This window comes from Epinephelus moara, chromosome 14 (assembly GCF_006386435.1).
Source record: "Epinephelus moara isolate mb chromosome 14, YSFRI_EMoa_1.0, whole genome shotgun sequence".
NCBI lineage: Eukaryota > Metazoa > Chordata > Actinopteri > Perciformes > Serranidae > Epinephelus > Epinephelus moara.
In genome coordinates, this window is record NC_065519.1 from 9722863 (window position 1) to 9743056 (window position 20194).

The window sequence follows — 20194 nt, forward strand, 5'->3', positions numbered from 1 at the left end:
ACAAATGAGTGGGCTGTTCCTGTGTGTACTATGAAATATATTCCTGACAGCGCCACTGACACCAATCAAAACTTTTCCTATCTGCCTTGATACAGATTCTGGCATCTCAATTCAGGGTATCTGCCTATAGTGACTGCAAATTAGTGTTGTCATGGTACCAAAATTGGGACCCACGATACGATACCAGTGAAAGTATCACGGTTCTGAGTAGTATCAAAAAATCACTTTTCTATAATACATCAATGATATTTCAATGGAATAAATTACTTAATGACTTATTCATACTTCAAAAACAGCATCAATAAGTGATTAACATAGGGGGGATCAAAATAAAATAAATAAATAAAATAAAAATCAACCAAAAATCAACCAGCCACCCTTCCCCTCTGACAAGTTAAGAACAGTCCCTTAAGTGCGGTGAGGTTTGTGGACCGTTACCTGCCACAAAGAGAGAAATGTGAATGGCTCATTTCTCCTCTGACACGTCACATACCTGTGTGCCGCCACGACTTGGTTGTCCAGGTACTTCTGAGCAGTAATGACACCACCAAAGAGGAAATTATTGGACCTGGAGCCGGACTTCTCTGTTGCCAGTAAGCCGTTATGTTGCGCCGCGGAGCACTATGGCCGCCATATTTGACGGAGCCTCCACCATATTCCTGTCTGTGACCCTCGTTCAACCCACAACCGGCAGGATTCGCCTTTCGTTTCTGCTGCTGGTTGAAATCTGTACTCGCACAGCTTGCTCCTGAATGATTTCTTTTGCTCGCACAAAACTATTTTTAGTCGCAAATGCGAGTTTTAGTACCGTGGTCTACCGTTGGTACCAGTATACCCTGCAACACTACTGCAGATGTGACACCAGTACCCTTTTTGTCTGTATCAAAATTTGTATTGATGGTTTCAAACCTGTCGACATAAAAACAGGTCTTTTTGTATTTCCTGTCAGAATGTTTGTTAATACATTAGCTGGCAGGAAGTAAAGAGGGACCAAAGCTGTTGCCACTGCAAAAGAACAGCACTGGAATAGTATATAGACTGAATCACAATGTTTGCTTACAATAATCTGTGGGTAGAAACCTCCACGTCATGTACATCAAACAGTGCTGAGCAAAAGCTGCCTCGATTGTTTAGTTTACCCTCTGTCAGACAGCCTTTCCCGATGGGAACTGAAGCCTTATCTCAAAGCCATCAGACTCCTTTGACAAAAACAGTATTTTCACCTCACAGAACTTGGGAATTGCTGGTCTACTGCTGGCTCAATTGGTTAGTGTGTAATGTAAAGCTGAAGATGTTTTCCAAAAACAAAAAAAGTGAACACTTACACCAATTTTGATATTTTAGATGGATATGTTTAGGTGGCTAACATATGTTTTGCTCCAGCCCCCATCCACAGCAGTTAGCTTCTGCGCCAGCAGATGTGGTTTGTCAAAGATGCTAGCAAAGCAAAGCAGTGCATAGAAAGCAGAAACGTCACATAGGTAGGACCACTTTGTTTAATTATATATCTTAAAATGTTAGAGATACAGGAGAGAATGAAAACAGAAATACACAAGTTTGCTGATTTTGCATATTTCCACATTGAAGATCAATTGACAGTTGTCTACTTGCAAGTAACTGTGTTGTTTTTTTTTGCGTGACTTCATCTTGATTTGGTCTATACTAGGAACTTAGTGCATGCAATTTGTTGGATTTTTTTGCTGTGACTAGCAGCTCTACAGCTTGCTTTGTCGATTAGTTAGTCAGTGTTCAAAAATTTCCCTACCATTTGGCGCTCACAGTTTTTGCCCCAGGAGCCTGAAATGTGGCATGGAGGTCAAGTGTGTAGGTGTTTGTGTTCATGCCAACTGGTCATGAGCCAAAAGACAGCTGATTAACTGCTCATAGCAATTGGCAAAAAGGGGCAACACATGGATGCATCTCTGTGTGTGTGTGGTCGCAACTATTGCGAATTCACACTTGTTTGTTTTTATGTAGGTTAACATGAGGTCAAGGATTGCTATGGCACTAAAATCTGAGTTGGTGGGCTGCTAAGAACCAATGAATGACAGCAGATGCACAGAATGTCATAATGACACTGATTAAGAAACTCCAATGTGGTTCAGTCACATCTGGCCAGTGCCCAACCAGTTTAATAAGGTCAAACAGCACCAGTATCAGTGGACTGGATCAGTGCCACACTAGTGATGACGCAAATGAATTAAAAGTTTAGCATATTTTTTTAACAACATGATGGGTTTTTTTTTTAAGAATATTTAGTTGTTAGGGTATATTGAAGGTACTGTAGTTTAACAGTCTTCTTTAATTTATTGTTAACTTGTGGTCAGACATAACTTGGTAAATTATTGTGATTTTTATTTACATTGTCCACACTCACAAGAATTCTACCAGACATGCAAATCTAATTACACAGCAAGCAAATTCTTGTTTTATCCATCATGTTATTATCTGTGCAGGGTAGCAGCAGGGCTGGAGCCTATCCCAGCTCATATTTGGTGAGAGCCTGGGTACACAAGACACATCAGCAGTCTTTTACAGGGCTGACACATAAAGACAGACAATGATTCACACTGAAACCTGTGGGCAATTTAGAGGTTTCAATTCACCTAACTTTCCCATCCTTGGACTGTGGGAAAAAACTGAAAGACTCAGTTTGAGACTGATGTAGGCACAGGGAAAACATTCAAACTCCACACAGAAAGATCCCAGCTGACCTCAAACACAGGAACCTGTTGCTGTGAGGCAGCAGTGCTGAGCAAATGCTCACCCAAGAAACGAGTTTTCAAGCCTCGTTTTAAAATACAGAAGAAAAACTGATCGATGTAACCAACCACTGAACAACAAAACCACTTCTCTCATTTGTTTACAGGTCCTCTTCAACACAATGCTGCACCAGTCCTCATGGTAAAATCTGTGCTGGTGTTTTAAAACCAACTTTGTTCAACAAAAACAGTTCTATTCAGTCTCTGTTTTATGGTGACAAAGGCAGAGACAGCTGTCAGCTGCTGCAGAGCTTGTATTTTGCCAGGCTCTATTCACACTGGCTTTTCTTCTGTCAAAAGAGGCCTGCTGGTTTTGCTTGTCCTCCGATCCTCTGGCAAAGCAACACAGGGAAATCTTCTGGACAACTAAGATTTGTTCCCCATTCTGAGGATGTTTTTCAGGCTGGGCACTGCAATGAGGCCTTCTGGGGATTTGAAGCTCATTGTTAAGACAGCTATAAAAGGAATCCTTCCCAACAGGCTCTGTGTGTGATGAACAATATAATATATGCTCTGTCAAATGACAAGTTAATCATTTGATGCATTATAGAAAGCTTCTTAATCATCTAAATGGGCCTCTGCTGAAGTTAACAGCTAAATTTTAAACGCAAGATTGCATAAGTGAAGATTTTCAGACTATCAAGAGGATAGGCTGCAGCAGAGAAGCTCCCACCAATGGAAACTACTTAGGTATGGGTGCTTATCCACAGACAGGAAGTCTCTCTAAAGAAAGTGTGGCATTTATCCTTGGGTATACAATATATAAATCAGGTTGGTTAACATGAGCATCTGGTGTTCATGTGTGATATTTTCAGGTTGAAAACAAGGGAAGTGACCCACTATAGCATGGAACAATTTAGGGCGCATTCACACCAGGATAGTCCGGGGGACTCAGTTCGATAGGGCAAGGAATGCTGGAAAATTTCACACCTTCATTTGGTTCGGTTCACTTTCACACTGCACTTTTTAAAGCAGACCAAACCGCCTGGACAATGTTAATCAGTTATCGGTATTGCCTGATATGACCACTGACCAGGAAGGAAAAAAAAGCATGAGGAAGAAGAAAACCTGGCTCATCTATTGGCCCGGACCGAAAAATGGAAATCCATCCCGGCTTGGTCACCACAAAAACAATGGAGCTACAACAAATTCATGCAGTATGCAGTCTTGGGGTAAGCGCCTGCACCTACTCACTACTCCATGTCTGCCCACGAGACATTTTCCAACTTTTTTTTTTTTAACCTCTGCTTCTCTCGGTTCGCACTGTTGGCTTTGTTTTTTTCTACCCATGAGCACTGCGCTCTATGTCACTTCCTCTCTTTGGTTCACTTCTTCTCTTTGGTTTGCTGGATAGTCCATTTGCATTTCCCACTGTAAGGGAACCGCAACAGGGTTCACTTGCAAGTGAACTTTCTTTAATATAGGACAACTCAAGAATGATAGGAAAGAGGGCAGAGAGAAGAGGGATGACACACAGCAAAGTGCCACAGGTTGGAATCGAACAAGAGCCGCTGCAAAGACTCAGCCTATATGGGGCACACGCAGGCAACAATCTCTGAGGCTGAAAAGCCAACGCAAAAGTGCCAAAAACTGCATTTCAACAAATAGCCACTTGAGACTGGCTCCAAAATAGAGTAAATCCCCACTGACCTACATGTTAAAATGTCCACATTTACAGCAGAAATAAACATGTTTACAGCCTGGTACATGAAACAGTTTGGGTCTCTATAGATTATTTTCACATGCAGGACAGCTGCACAGGGGGTGAAGTTTTTATAATTAACCTGTTTACACCAAAGTTGCGCACATTTAAGGCAAGGCAGCTTGAGTGACAGGCTGTGAGGAGTCGCCACCGTCTATGAGTCAGATCAATCTCTTGCTCCTCCACAGCTCCAATCTCTGGTCTAAATATGGTCACTTCTGGCTCCAAAAATCCAAGACAGCGACGGCCAAAGTGCTGAACTTGAGGCTTCAAAACAGCAGTCAACAAATCAATGGGTGATGTCAAGATAGCTATGTTCATTATTTATACGGTCTGTGGGAGCACACTGTACCAGGTGAGCTAGAGGTAGCCCCCATAATTGACTAATTTAAGTACTTTTTTTTGGCCTTTCATGTAAATAGAGATCTATTCATTCCAGACTGGACATGCTGAAAGGTAGTTTTTTTATGTGCTAATATCTTCAACTAATACAGTACCTCCTACATAGTTGGCTGTCAGCTTCTGTTTTAGATTGATTCATACTGCCATTTCAAAGTGACATTACCCTGTGGTCTCTGTGAGATTGTACTGTGACGCCTGCTACAAACATACTACATTACTAATGTTCCACACAAAGTTTATTGTCTCATCTGAAAACTCATATTAAAGAGGCAAAAGCAGTCAAGTCAGCCTGCATGCCCTTTCAAACAATGTAAACAGTTTTACAGTAAGGCCTATGTTTACATCACACATGTCAAGGAGACATTAAGTCTTTTCTCAAGAAAGATTCAAAGCCTTAGTTGTAGCCTCAGTAAATCCAAGCAGCTGTCCGAGCAGTGATGATGAGCATTGTGATACAGAGCCTGATGATCCCAGTAAAATCAATTGTGAACATTATTGCCTTCAAATGCTCATCTATGTCCTCTGATCTGGATGCCAACCCTCAATTACCATGGGCGACACGTGGCATTATAAATCTATGTTATTCAGCACTTTGTTTAGGTATTGTGTACTGTAACACATACAGTTAAAAAACATTAATGTAGATTACAATAGCAACACTGTAGAAATACAATATATTACTGGCAGGTTAGCTACAGCATTACCCTGTAAACCACACATTCCACTGTAGAATACTGTCATAAATTTAACAGTAATTTACTGTTTAAGTAAATTAAGGTAGTGACACCATAAACAGATTTTGTGTTTCCATGTTGTGTATAATATCTCTTTATATATTCTATATTTATATTTCTTTCAGAGACACACTTGTTGTGGTGCCAGTGTTTGGGTCATTTACAGCTCATCCAGCGTTTATCAGATTACTTTTCTTTCTCTCAAAGTCACTAATAGGTCCTGCAGGCCTGGGTCAACTAGTCATCCATGCAGAATAGTCGGAAAGGCACACTGCTCATTGATTGCATTACCAAACCCAGACTGAGAGGCAGAGGCATTGTGGGATTCCAGATCCAAAACCACTGCAATTTCCAAACCATTGCCAGCATAAGGCCCGAGGACACACCATACTGTTGTTAGATGTAACCTAGATTTAACACAAATGAGGCCAGTGAGAGTTACACAAGAGTAAGAAAGGTAAGGTAAAGTGTTTTAGAGGTTTTCAATCATTCTTCTGGCAAAGTCAGTGTTTTCTATTCGTTTTTGTGTGGTATGATAAGGGTTAACATGTACAGATGGATTTGTTTTTACGCTACAGTATTAGTGTGCGCTCATACAACACACTTTCAAATCAGTCTCCACTCACATCTTTGTTACGCTTTCTGGTATTTTGGCTAATACAGAAAGAAAAAGACAACAATGAACTGTATTGTGAATTACATTACAATACCCAAAATCCCAGACAACATCTATCTGAAAATCTCAACACTGATATCATATTCTTATTATACTGATATTTGGTCCAGCTTGGCACAAAATTAGGCAAAGATGTTTAGCCAGCAGAGCCTTTGCCTGAAGCTGCTGTAAGCTATTCCTGGTGAGAAATTGGGCCATAGTGGCCTACATATCTGTACTCTGCTACTGTTCAATGGACTAAATCTGATGGACCTGAAAGGCCAAACTGCTTCAAAATGCTGTTTTCACACAGAGCCAACCTGTCTCACCTGATAGTTCTGAATCAGGGGTGCCAAAAAATACAGCTCGCGGGCCTAAACTGGGCAACCACAGTGTCAAGTCTAGCCCACTGGATGACTTTGCACAGCTAATATTTATGCACTTGTGAAGGCTAAGAGGTGCCAGGTCTCAGGAGGAAGTTAAACGGATAAGTAACCTCCTTCATGTAAAATGCTGCTTCAGAGGCTTTTCCACCCTGACCAGAATACAGTTCTCTAAAAAACACAATGAATACCTAATGTGGTCATATTTAAAAGGTATTAAACATCGTGTGAAATATTGTCAATCAGCAGTTTCAATACAAAGGAATCTGTATCAGACTTCTCTCTTTAAATAAATAATGGTGGAACCCTAAAGCTAAGACACTGCCAAAACTTTTGATCCGTAAATGGTTTGTTATACAGGGAATGACGAAAATGTAGAAAAACTAAAACATATCGTTGAAATTGAACTTATTTTTCTTAAAACATCTCAGGCTGATCATCATTTGCTTTGTAAATGGTTGAATGTTTTCAGAATGTAGGGCAAAATTGAAGGTGTTGTTAATTTTAGGTAATTATGTAATGGTTTTCAAATTGGGCTGTGCTGATGAAATAAAATGAGTTTGACGCCCCTGCTTCAAGTCAGCTCTTCACTGATTAACTGCTCCAAATCAGGGTGATATTCACACAGCTAATGAAGTGAATGATCATGCATGTCTTCATAATCTCAGTACTGAGGAGGATAGACTGAGCCAAATTAAATGAGCCAAAAAGGCTGGCCTATTTCCTCCTGAAACGTAGCCAGATGACATAATACTCCAAATGTTAACCTCACAGTGTACTGCTGGAGACCCAAATGATTTGTAAGTAACAGTCATTTGTACTTCGCTCCATCAGATAACCAGCAGAGCATTTAAGCGGAGCTACTATCCCATTCACCACTGTGAAATCGCAGTAAGAAACACATTCATAGTTTTTGCCCTGTGACTGAACTTACAACCTCAGTACGACTGTGGTGACTCCAGAGCTGGTGATGCTTTTAAGTCTAATGAATTAAAAAAAACTTTTCTAGGTGAATCTAACTGTGCCAGTATTCGCTGTAACCTACAAAAGGTTGGAAGTGACTCACAAAGTACCTTTGCACTTAGTAGTTTACAGCCTCTGAATCTTTCATGAACAGTATGCTTGCAGCTCTGAAACAGGGCACAACCATACAGCACTGTTGGGACAGTGCGACTATTTTAACGCTAATGGCACCTCAGAGGGGTAAAATAAAGTTTTCCAATTAAACTGTCATTATTAGAATGAATGAGAGTGCACCAAACACTGCATAATTTTCCATATGGGTACTATAGACCGCACAACAGAAAGGTTTGTGTGAAGGCACTCTAGTAAAGCTGACTCAGTATTCTTTATGATTTGTTGTGACACAAAACTCAGCTCAATCAAACTGGAGAGCTGCACCTGGCTCAACGGTCCCTCAGACCACATTCATTCATTGTTGATGAGCAGCATTTTAAGCTTGTATCTGCTGAGAAAAGACAAAACCAAGATGAATATAACATGTGCATTAAGAGAGTAAGTTCTTTCTTGGCTAAACACCACTGCTGAGAACAGAAACAGTGCCTTAGGTCTGAAAGTGTAAAGATATTCTGGGGTGGTGTCCAACTGTGCTGCTTAGCAGGGATTCATTCTGACAATACAGCTGAAACAAATTCACCAGTGTGCCGTGTACTGTCCTGTGGTAAACACCAGTTTTCTGCGATATAATCAAATCCAAAATCCATCAATCACACCTTCCACAGACAGACTGTTGAGAATAAGCCAAATGTGCCACTCAGCTTTACATCTGGCTGGCCTCAGACCAGTCGCTGAGTGTATTATGGACTGAATGGATTTGGTGGAAGTCAAAGCGGAATAACTATCCTCTGCAATTACATTAACTAACAGTCTCTGCAGCCAACACAGACTGGGCAGTTGTCTTAGCAGAGAAAATACCCAGAAATAAAATGGCATGCTGTCCGTAAATCTAACATCTGTCATCAAAGCAGGCTGATCCATTGTCCTACTGACCTCTGTCTGCGCAGTTCATTGTCATTTGTTGGATGTGTGTTAAATGTAAAGCATAAAGCTTATGTTTTGCACTACACTGGCAACTGTTACCAGCTGTGCCTCTCATTCACCCACTCACACACGCTAATGCCATAAGCTACCACGCACCACACAGGTCTAGCTATTAGGCACAATAGCTGTAGATCGAACCATCAACCTAACAACTAATGGACGACCTGTTTAATCACCTCAGTTTCTGGTTTTGGTATCAGTCAAAGTGCAACAGCTTCTTTCTGGAGTCACCAACCTTTAACAATCACACAGCACTGAGAGAAATCCATGAGCAGGAAAGCAGGGATAATGTACTAATTACTCAATCAACTATAGCTTCTATAGACCAGAATGCAAAGCAGCCACACGGGATCTCATGGTTTAAGTATAGCACAGAAGTTCTTTACTTCTGTCTCTCTGTTACTCATATGCGTTCACTATTGTGCTCACTATGTAAACACTCAACTCCAGGGTCTCCTGAAAATTCCTGAGAATGATGATGCTTTTGACTAAGGCAATATATATTGCATTTTATGTGCTTAGATTCTGTGGCAAAGCGGATTCCACACCCTATTTTGGAAGTGTGAATGGTGCTTTAGTAGGGCTGAACAATTAATCGGAACTTTACTGACACTGCAATATTGCACATTCTAAATCTACAAGAAACTGTACGTCTACAAAATCAGACTATATCTCACCCCTGCTGTTTCAAACACATACCTACATGCAATCAGTCTCTTGACAATATCCTACTGGCTCCCAATTTGGTCCCTCACCACAAAGGAAACCACTGAACCAATAGCAAGCCTATACAACAGAGCTTACAAGATCCATGGTAACCTCCTCCTTTGGACTCACTACTGCACAGTACTCTCACACTCTAACACCCTGACTTTTCAAAGCTACACAAATAATCTAGCCATTAAATTCTATTCTCAGATCCTAAACAACAACTACAATCCTACGCTTACTGCTCTATGCAAGACAGCAACGCATTACTAGATCAATTTCGCATGCACCTTACAAAAACAGTTATGGTCAGAGATCATTTTGTCACACTTACATGAAGATCTAGAACGAGATAACCTCTATTGCAAATTTCAAACACGCATATAAACACTATCTGATGGAAGGACAAACCTGCAACCACTGATTCAAATCCCATATCCCATTTTACTCACTCCACTTTAGTCCGCTTTAAGTATTGTGGCTTCAGAGATGTTTGGGCCTACAAATCCTATTCCTCAGTGAAAATGAGAATAATGATGCAAAAATGACCATTCCCTAAAGAGTCATATTGCAATTGTAATATAAGTCAAAATATTAGCAATTAGATATGTATTCCAAAGTATTCAGCCCTTCTCTATGGCACAGGATGATGGAGACATACAGAATTTAAGGAAGCCCTACACCCACGGTTGAATGCAACAAGTTTATGCCCATTCTCTGCAAGTTGAATGGCATTCTGGGAATTGCATGTGGGGCAGTACGTACAGCCAAAGTAAATAACTCTTCAAAACAATTGTTGGAATGAAGCGAATCTGATAAAATTAAGATAATTAAACTCTATTGTATTAAAAAAATTGTGTACATACAACATTGTAAATGCTTTTAGGGTGCTTACGGGTATCAGACAGTTAAGTTTAATCCATTTTAAGACCCTTTAAAAGACACCTTTTAACCAAATTTGGGACAAATTTTTGGACAAATCATGTTTTACTTACCTAAGCATCACAGTGGTGTTGTGCAGAGTTAGATGTTAGGCCTTGTTATTAAATTAAAGACATTTTAAGACTTTTAAAAGCACATGCAGACACCCTGTTTATCCAAATCACCATACTTTTGCTGTAATTTTTCATGAGCAGTGAGGATCTCAATATACTGTAAATCTTGCTCACTCATCACCCACTCACTCAGCAAAAAAACAAGTCAATCAGAAGTCAAAACCTATTCTGGGTCCTCACATCTGTACATGAAAAACTGAAAATGGAGATGAACTTGGGCCCTAGGATGAAAATGTTTTAAAATTTAACACTATTACACTGACTCTCAACAGAGAAACCAAAAGCATCAGTGGAGCAATGCAGCAGATACACTGGACGTCAGCACCATCAAAGAAATTTGTCACACTCTTCATCACAAACATAAGGAAGCAAGTGTATCAAATTCAATGAGACAGTGCTTAAAGAGCCAGCATTTAGGATCAACATACTGTAAAAAAGGAAGGAAGGAAGTAAAAACTGCCTACCTTATGGGTGTAAGGTGCTTCTCCCAGGTTGATGCCATCTTTTGCAAGTTTATCCCTCAGCAGCACCTTCAGCTTCAGTTTGGGATACGTCACAAAGTCATTACAATCAGTGAATCTGGGGTCATGGTTTCCAGGACAGGAGGCCTTGTGTATCCCTATGGTCTGTGCCTTTGACCTCATACTCCTCAAGTCATCTCCTCTGTTTGAGTGTGCAGAGTGGTTGCAAGTAGACGGATCCAGAGGCTCTAAGGTGAAATAGTAACCAGGTGTTTTCTGTTCATCCTCATCTTTCAGCCTGTGCACTGCTGTGAGCAGCCGGTGTCTGTGGTACTGAATGTGGACACCTATGGCGTCCAGGTCTGGCTCCCCAATCTGCTTGCAAACTTCCAAATCATCATAGCCATTGTCAATGAATGACTCCACATACTGGGACAAGTGGAGCTTCGAGAGCCACTCCAGGACGAGGTTTGGCCCCTGGGTCATCTTAAGACAAGATACAAGGAGGAAGAGGAGGCCTACCTTAGGTGTGCATCATCGTCTCCAGTCACACAGCTGCAGGGAGGATGTGCAGAACTCTGGTCCAAGTTCAATCCTCCAAATTAGATACATCTATTAGTTGTGGCCAGAGCAATGGAGACACTGTGAGTACATAACTAGAGACAGCAGGGTGTCTGTATGTTAGAAACACTCTTTACTGTCAGAAGCACTTAAGCATCTCAAGTCCTCTTAAGGAAACACAGTGACGACAGGTTCAGGCTCTCCACTGACCCTGACTTCTGACATTTCTTGGAGGCTTGTAAGTTAGCGCATGTGAAATCCCCTACAAGAAGAAGCCAGGACTGTCGTCAAGCCAAAAGAGTCCAACGGTTGACTTTAACCGTTAAACACATGTTAACGGTTAGCTGTATGACGCCAGCACTTTAAGTTAGCAAACGTTTTTTTAAGCTAACTTACTTTCTGTCGTCGACGGAGCCGTCAAGTTAACTGAAAAGACAAACCTTTAACCGAGTTGACCACATTTCAGTGACTTTATCCTGTCACAAAGATGGGGAAGAAGCCAGTTGGCGTCTTCTCAGGCTGCATCCATCCTCTTTGTCTCACTCATCCCAACGGTTACAGGGCAAGACGCTCCGGTCCGTCAAACATTTCAACCGGAGCAGAAATGTAAACGTTGACGCCGAAGCCAAAAGCGAGATATAACTGATGTAAACCCGCTGGGAGTAGAATAAAAAATATAAAAGTCTCGATACTTGTTCAGAGTGCACTTGTTGTGGCTTACTTTGAGGCACCGTGTTCAACTTTGCTGCCCCTCCGCTCCATCCGCTGCTGAGGTTCAAGCAGTGTGAGGAAGATGCTCAGGCTTCAGTTACTGCTGTAGGTTTACCCCGCTGGACGACGGGAGATCAGAGAGCGCTGGCGCCACCTGCAGGGGATTCTGGGAAATGTAGGAGTCGGGAATGAAATGAAATGATAAAATAAAATAAAATAAAATAAAGTTAAAAAAAAATAGAATAAAGTAAAAAAAAAAAAAAAGAATAGTAAAAGAAAAGAAAATATGAAAAAATAAACTAAAATACATCATGATAAAAAGCGGAAGAAAAATGAAATAATAAATACACAAAAGCGGTGCTTAAATTGTGTCGTATATTCAAACGTAATTTCTACTATATTTTTTCTGACCACATCTTTTAATTAAATAGAAATGTAAATACTCTAAATGTTATGCATAGTTTCAAAATCACTTCACAAAATCCCCCAAATTACTTTGATATAATACATATTTGGATTTTAAGTGTTAGATCTTTGCTTTAATTTAAGATTAGGTTATTTAGGTTTAAGCAAGCATTCCTTATAGTTGCAGAACTTTTTTGGGGGGACATTGCATTTTAAAAAATTATTAAAAGGCTACTTCAATAAATGGCTATATACTATTTATGGTATACCACTGTATAGGTGCATCTCTGATAATAAAAAAAGGTAAAAAGAAAATGACCAAAAATGAAATAAAAGAAGAAATAAATAGAATGTCTTTGTAGAGACTGACAACAAATAATAATAATTTTAATTGTCTACAGTAGCAACAGGGCTTTTAGAGAAGCCCCACATGACATATAAAAATGTAAATGATAATTATTAGCAACAAAAATACAGTATATATATTACTGTTGTTAGTAATAACAATGTGTGTATGTGAGTAGGGGGGGTTACATGGATTCTGTTTTATTGATATAATTCTTGTTTTTTTATATTATTTATTCATTTGTGTCAATTTGTTCAGATGCATACTGCCTTCATTCTAAAAAAAGAATACATGATTGTAATTATGCACAGAAGTATTTGTGATATACATCAGAGAGGCACCAGGCTGTCCCTCAGGATGATCAAGGCAGTGTTAGTCCCTGCTCAGTGGCTCTTGAGCAAGACATTTAAATCTGTAGCTGACATCAACACCTCTGACCTGATGAGGGACAAGTCCGAAAAGAATTTCCATATAAGAACCAGTGAAGCATTAATTTGTAGATGAAGTCAGTAAGTAAACAGTACAACATGAAACAGAACACACAAGACAAAACATGTTATGATTGGTTTTACATTTATTTTCCATTGCACAATAATATCTATATATACTGTATCTACAGTCTAAATTGTTTGTGGCAGCAGATTAAGTCAGACATCCATGTGAAATTTATTTTAATAAAACTGTACAAAAATTGCCTACTATGAGAAAATACTGCAACTCCACAGATATTCATCCCAGAAGACAGACGGATGGATGGAAGTATGGCGACTGACAAACCCTTGAGCTCTCCTGCACGGCGCTGCGAGCCTAGCCTTCATCTCTACGGTGCAGGGGAAGCAAGAGTTTTCATGAAGCAAACAGTAACATAAAACAGATGTACCAATGAAATAAATATAATCTCTCACACTTCTACAATTGGCATGATCAAATGAAAGTGGGACACCTTCTGATGCGTGATGAGAACTTCAGTTTTGTTCAACATGGTGGTAAATACAAATGCCAGAGCAGACAATCTCTAAGAGGGATAATACATGGTTGTTTCAAGTTTGTAAACACTTAATATCATGCATCCTTCAATGTGCAATAAGAGACCATTTAGACCATATATGTTGCAAACTGAAGCACTTTTAAGTTGAGGCCACACTTTGTAGAAAGACTCAGCGGCCCACTGAGAGGAGATGACCCTCCTGCAGTAGCAAAGCTTGAATCCAAAATGAGCATGTTCAATATATAACCAGAAAATGTTTATTGTCATGTCCGGATGATGGATAATTATGCACAACCATTGTTTTGGACATTAATGTGTTATTCTATCCCAAAAAAATTACATTAAAGGTATTCATTTTTAATAGATTATTGAAATTAAAAGTATATATATATTTGTTTTCAAATATATAAATATATCATAGTATCATTACCTGACATTGAAAACAAATCTGAGAGTGAAGCAATCAGCATAATTGGCAAATGACATATATAAGCATAGGTACTGTCACGTTTTGGTCCTTTCAAAAAGAAGAAAATGGGACACGAGAACAGAAATACATTAAAACCATACTGACAAAATTATTTTAAAGTACAAAAAATAGTGCAAAACCCACATAGCCACTCTTTCTGATGGGTTTATCTCAGCAGTACACAGGAGAGTAGATTAAAATCAGCCAGCTAAAGGTGAAGGGTTTTATTCCAAAATGATGTGGATATCTGTGTGTGACTGACAACTCAGCACCTCCTACAGTAAGTATACAGGATTTAATGCTCTAAAATCTAAGGGTGCTTTCACACCTGTAGATTGGTTCATTTGGTCCGAACCAAGGCGGGAAAAATGATGCACTGTTGCATTTTCTGGTCTAGTTCCCGTTGACTTCTTACAAACGAACCAAGAGCAGCAAACATGAAGTTAAACTGACAGACAAGTGACTCCATGATTAGACAGTTTTGGTGACCCACGTGCGGAAATCAGACACTTTGTACTTTGACGACAGAGCACACAAAGTCGTATCATAGACTAGCTACCGTTATGTCACTCATTGGTGTGTGGACTGTTTTGTAGCCTTGAGTTTGGCATTTTAGCCGTTGCCATCTTGGATTTTTTGAGCCAGAAGTGACCATATTTGGACGAGGGGGTGGAGCAGTGGAGGGCGAGGGATGGCTCTGACTCATAGACTGTGGCAACGCCTCACAGACAGCATGTCACTGAAGGCGGTTCCACCCTTAAATATGCGTAACTTTAAGCCTCAATAGAAAGTAAATGAGTGAGTTGTCAAAAAATTCACCCTCATACAGTTGTCGGGAACAAGGAAATTTATTATAGAAACCAAAACTGTTTTTGTACCAGGCTGTATACATGTTTATTTCAGCTGTAAACCTGGGCATTTTAACACGGGAATCCACAGGGATTGACTTGTTTTTGGAGTCAGCCTCTAGTGGCCATTAGAGGAACTGCAGTTTTTGACACTTAGCATTGGCTTCATGTTTCAGCCCGGAGGCTGCTGTGAGCTTACGTCGTATACAAGCACAGATTTTAACAGCTTTTGATCTATTAAAAAGAAAAACATCCACGCTGACGTACATATGCATAACCATGGTTACCAAATGATTAGCATAAACAGATTATATGCACGGCCTTATACGAATCAATTACAAAATTGGGAACAGATTTCACCATCAGCAAATGGGTTCATTAGTAGTTTAGCTTTTGAAATCATGATAAAATCACATATCTGCAATCATAAAATCCTGTTGTTGGTTCGTTTGTTTTAACACCACAAACAAACTGCACCAGAGTCCGCTCGGACGAGCACCGAGAGCCACCTTTCCAGGCCATCTTCTTTCGGTTGTTTGTCCGCACCAGGGTTCCAGAACCAGAGTGTGAGTTTGTTTTAACCAAACCAAACAGGTTAGGTGTGAAAGCACCCTGAGAAAATTAATGCAAACTTCCAGCTGTTTTATTTCAAGCTTGGAGCCATTTCCCATGAGCTAGTGTTACATGATTTTGGAATTAAACTCTTCAGCTTCACTTTGCCTGTCCTCTGAACACATGTACAGCAGTTTGGGTGATGAGGGTGGTATGCCCGTAAGAAGAAGCTAAAGCCGATCTACCCCCCCCCGCCCCTACACACAGTAGACTTCTTGACTTGAGAGCGCCGTCCAAGCTATCCACACTGACTCTAACATTTGGGAAAAAAATCAAGACAACTCTGTGAAATTAAGCAACTCTTTGGTGTTGGAAAAGAACATGGCCGCAAGCGCACTGTATGTCACGTTGCCTGAACCTGCACTGTCAGATTTGTGTCCGGCTGTCCCGTTATTTACAACATTTGGCAGCAATCTGGACCGACAAAGTCTTGTCTCTCTTTTTCAAAATAAAAGACCGACAGATGATGCTCCTACATTGACACAGATAGCAGCGTATCCTTGCACCTCATGAGAAAGAAATCTAATCACAATAGAATTCTAGTTAACCACATTGAAAAAACACTGTCAAGCAAAAACAAAAACCTCAAAAGACCTATTGTAATACACTGCATCTATGTAGTATTATAAATATTGGCGCCCATACACATATTCCTGAATATATGTATGTTCACACGCACACAGACATACACATAGGTAGAGGTTAGAATATATGCGTCATGAGGCAAAGGCAGAAGAGAAACAGTTTTGAAGTGAGTGGTTCAGAGAGAGATGACCAATGGCACTGCGTGGGACGCTCTGTGGTGCTTGGTCATGTCTACCGGCAGCTACGAATACAAAGACAGCGTTACCGTTTCCTTTGTGCTGTAAGAGACACATGCTTTTTTCCCTACACATCGAGACAAAAATCAGCTGCGACAGAATGCAGAAAGAAATCTCAATAATCATGACATGTACAGATAGAATCTTTATCACAAAAAAATTTAAATTGTAACCAAAATATACATTTATGCTAATCATATTACGGACAATCTTTGTCTTGCCCTTCAACACGTCATCCTTCTCATACGTGACTTAGCTACAGCCCCTTGACAGAAAGTCAGAAGACCTTCAGGGCTTTTCCAGTGTATCAACTTCACTTTCCCAATAGATCAATGTAAACTCTTCATCAGGGGTAAACATTTTCAGCACTTTTTTTTGCGCATTTACCAAAAGGTTAGAAATAAAATTCAATGCCCAACATACAAACTTAATTTACTTCCTATTATTTATACTGCTCCAATAAATAAACTCATTTAAAATAAAAAGTGACGCTCAGAAAACATCGTCTTTCTCACCTAAAACTTGGTTGCAAAATGTTGTAAAAAGGAATGGTCGGTGATGAACTAGTGTACTACCAGCCCTTATTCGGTGAGAGGCAACAGATTCATCATCTCCCTGTCTAGTTTTTACGGTTCTAAGTGCTTGAAAGGCCCTTTCTGGACAACAAAAACAAAAAAAGGACAAAAGCAGACTGACAAAGGGACAGAGGTCAAACTCTAAAAATAATTTAAACCAGAAAAACAAACAAACACAAGTCCTTCATTGATTCATCACTCCTATAGAAACTTACATCTTCATTGACATGATTAGATTTGAAGGACAAGGGGTCATCAGACTTTTCTCCTCGTTTAAGTCCACTGTGTTTGGCATACACCATAAAGGGTAGAGAAAGGAAAAAAGAGCAATCAGGCCACCACAAGTACATGTTTTGCAGAATTGTCTTTCCTCTTTCAGAACAAAACAGCAGGGTGTGTAGATATATATATACTGTATATATGAGATATATATGAGTGCATGACTGATGGATATGAAAGGTCACCTCTCTCCTGTTCTGCGGACTGATGTCGCACGAACATCACCGTCGCTCTCAGGTGAAATGGAACGAGAGATTCCTAAGAGCTTCTCTTCTCCCATTTCTTTCCGTTCTCATTACGTCGGGTCGGCCAGTGTGTCCACTCCGCGGCAGTCCTCCGGTGACTGAGGTAATGCAGAGTGTGTGATGCTGTGCTGAGAATAAAAGCATGAGTCCGTTGAGCAGAACCCCCCGTGGAGAGAAACGGAGAAGAGAAGGAGAGGGACCTGCAGCTCCTCAGAGATACTGGTGTGCGTGATTACAGAGTCCGATGCTCCACACGCTGCCATCAGAGCTGGTACCACTTCTTATCTTTGTACTTCAGCATCATCTGACGGGAGAAGAGAGCAAAACACAAGAGTCAAAAATACTTCTGCACAAACAGTCTCATACAAGGACAGGTAACCTACATGCTTGTACCTTTGTATGGCGCGCAATGAAATGATTGCGCAGAGTTCAAACAAAGGCTTGCCCAGGTGTGCTACTCTTACGAGGAAGTGTTTTAAAAAGTAAGGTTTTAGTGGAAATGCATGTTTGGGAAGTACTGAGCATACAACTGGATAAATGAGTTGGATTATACTGCACGAGTTGAGTGAAAATTTGTAAATGGATGTTTTGATAAAGTTTTGTTGTCGATAAACCCTTCAAGTCTTCAAGAATTTTTTGGGATTCTTTGTTCACCACACAGGCATGCAAGATAAACAAAGTTTTCATCATGAATTCTACCTAACATGGGGTGTGTAACTGATACACAAATGATCATTTTGGGGGTGAAGCATTCCTTTAAGTTCCCAAAGAAACAACAAGTGCATACATCATGAGCATGTTTGGAGAAGGACTCTGCGCTGGCCATCATGGCTGCCGTTCTGTCCTCCAGCTCGCCCAGTTTCTGCCCTCTCTCATCCAGAGCTATCCGGGCTCGGGCCAGATCTCCCACAACCCCGGACGCTGCACCCTTCATTCCCTCCATGCCCCCTGGGCCAGGGATGTGCTGGGCCAGGCTACGGGAGGCCTTACCGGCAACTGTTTCACCAACTACCAAAGACAAAGAGAGAAATCCATTTAATAAATTCCAACATACATCTTCTCATGTTCAAAGTCAAATCAAATTGCAACCGTCCTGTAATTGAAAAGTTTCCCACACCAATCCCAAAATACCTCCAACTGATGGCTGTGGTCAGCCAGTGAGATTAAAAATAGACATAACTATACAGAATATATATGATGAAAGATGATTTACTGCACTCACAGAGGTCCTCCCTGTCCAGAGACTGAGCTCCTCCCCCAAACAGGCCTTTGAAGAAACCTCTGTTAGGAGCCTCTGGTGTCTCCACAGGGGTAAACAACTCACTGAGCATCTCCTGAGGAACACATAAACATCAGCACATGTCTATTTCAATCTATGTTCCCTACAGAAATACAGACAGACCTATAAAGCATCTATACACTGCTGTTCAGAAGTTTGGAATCACCTGTTTTATAAAGTTTTTCTTCTTTACCTTCAATAATCTCTATTTTAACCGCGATAAAAACCATATAATTCAGACACCAAATGTATTATCTACATTCGAAATAGTTTCAGCCTCAAAAGAAGAAATAAATTATTTAAACTTTGACTTATTCGATGTTTCCACAGTGTTAGATGACAAGGAAAAACACTGTTGGAACTCTCTTTCCCCTTAATACTCTTCGATTTTGAATTTGATTTCCAGTCTTTAAAAGAGTAAATGTTTTGGGAACCTGTCTTTCTTTGGTCCCTCTACAGTCTGCTCAGTGGTTACATTGAAAAGGTTTAAACTGTGATTTGTCAGTCTGTATATTCTGGTGATACTCCAACAGTGCTGACCCTCGACTAACCTATTAATGTCTGAAGAACAGCTTTGCAAAAGCAACACATCTGTTAACTGCATACTTATTGGTATTACTGTGCAACTGACACTGAAACAGGAACCTGGACCTTTACGCTCTGCCATTTCTCCTCTAATCATCACGCTGTAACCTGTGACAGGCTGTTATGATACGACAAAACATTCACATATACAAAGTTTTTCGTCGAGCTGCGAGAGTCACGTAGGTTTACATTACCGAAGGTTTGTAACAGAATCACTTGACGACACTGACTCCTGTGTGCGAATAGCAAGAGAGGAGAGGGATATGAATTTCTACATGTAGAAAACAAATCCTTCGTGCAACCTAATAGCATGAAAGACCATTCAAAAATACAGAATAGACCTCTCAGCCATGTGACTGTAATGATTCAAGCTTTGTGGCAGGCGATTCCAGACTTTTGATCAGCAGTGTATACACCATGCCATTTCAGGTGCTAATAGTGGACATTAAATTATGTCATTTCACATGCCTGAAAAGAGCACAAATGTTTGTTTTGATAAACTATCACTGCAATACCAGTGACCTCACAGGCTTCATAAGTGCACTGC

At 40.3% G+C, this 20194-nt stretch overlaps 2 protein-coding genes across 11 annotated transcripts in view; both read right to left on the bottom strand.

Moving 5' to 3' along the window:
* sash1b (SAM and SH3 domain containing 1b) overlaps nt 1-12241 on the bottom strand; it is a 68865-nt gene extending 56624 nt beyond the window's left edge. For 2 of the 3 annotated variants that reach the window (XM_050062043.1, XM_050062040.1), the window contains exon 1: nt 10927-12241. In XM_050062043.1, coding sequence (XP_049918000.1) covers nt 10927-11409 — 483 coding nt within the window. In that variant the 5' untranslated portion in view covers nt 11410-12241. The remainder of the gene's footprint in view (nt 1-10926) is intronic. The other variant, XM_050062041.1, reaches the window with a different exon arrangement.
* Nucleotides 12242-13502: 1261 nt separating this feature from the next.
* stxbp5b (syntaxin binding protein 5b (tomosyn)) overlaps nt 13503-20194 on the bottom strand; it is a 50584-nt gene continuing 43892 nt past the window's right edge. For 7 of the 8 annotated variants that reach the window (XM_050061403.1, XM_050061402.1, XM_050061401.1 and 4 more), the window contains 3 exons: nt 19006-19117; nt 18571-18791; nt 13503-18087 (listed from right to left, as the gene is read on the bottom strand). In XM_050061403.1, the coding sequence (XP_049917360.1) occupies nt 18046-18087; nt 18571-18791; nt 19006-19117 (375 nt within the window). In that variant the 3' untranslated portion in view covers nt 13503-18045. The remainder of the gene's footprint in view (nt 18088-18570; nt 18792-19005; nt 19118-20194) is intronic. The other variant, XR_007570988.1, reaches the window with a different exon arrangement.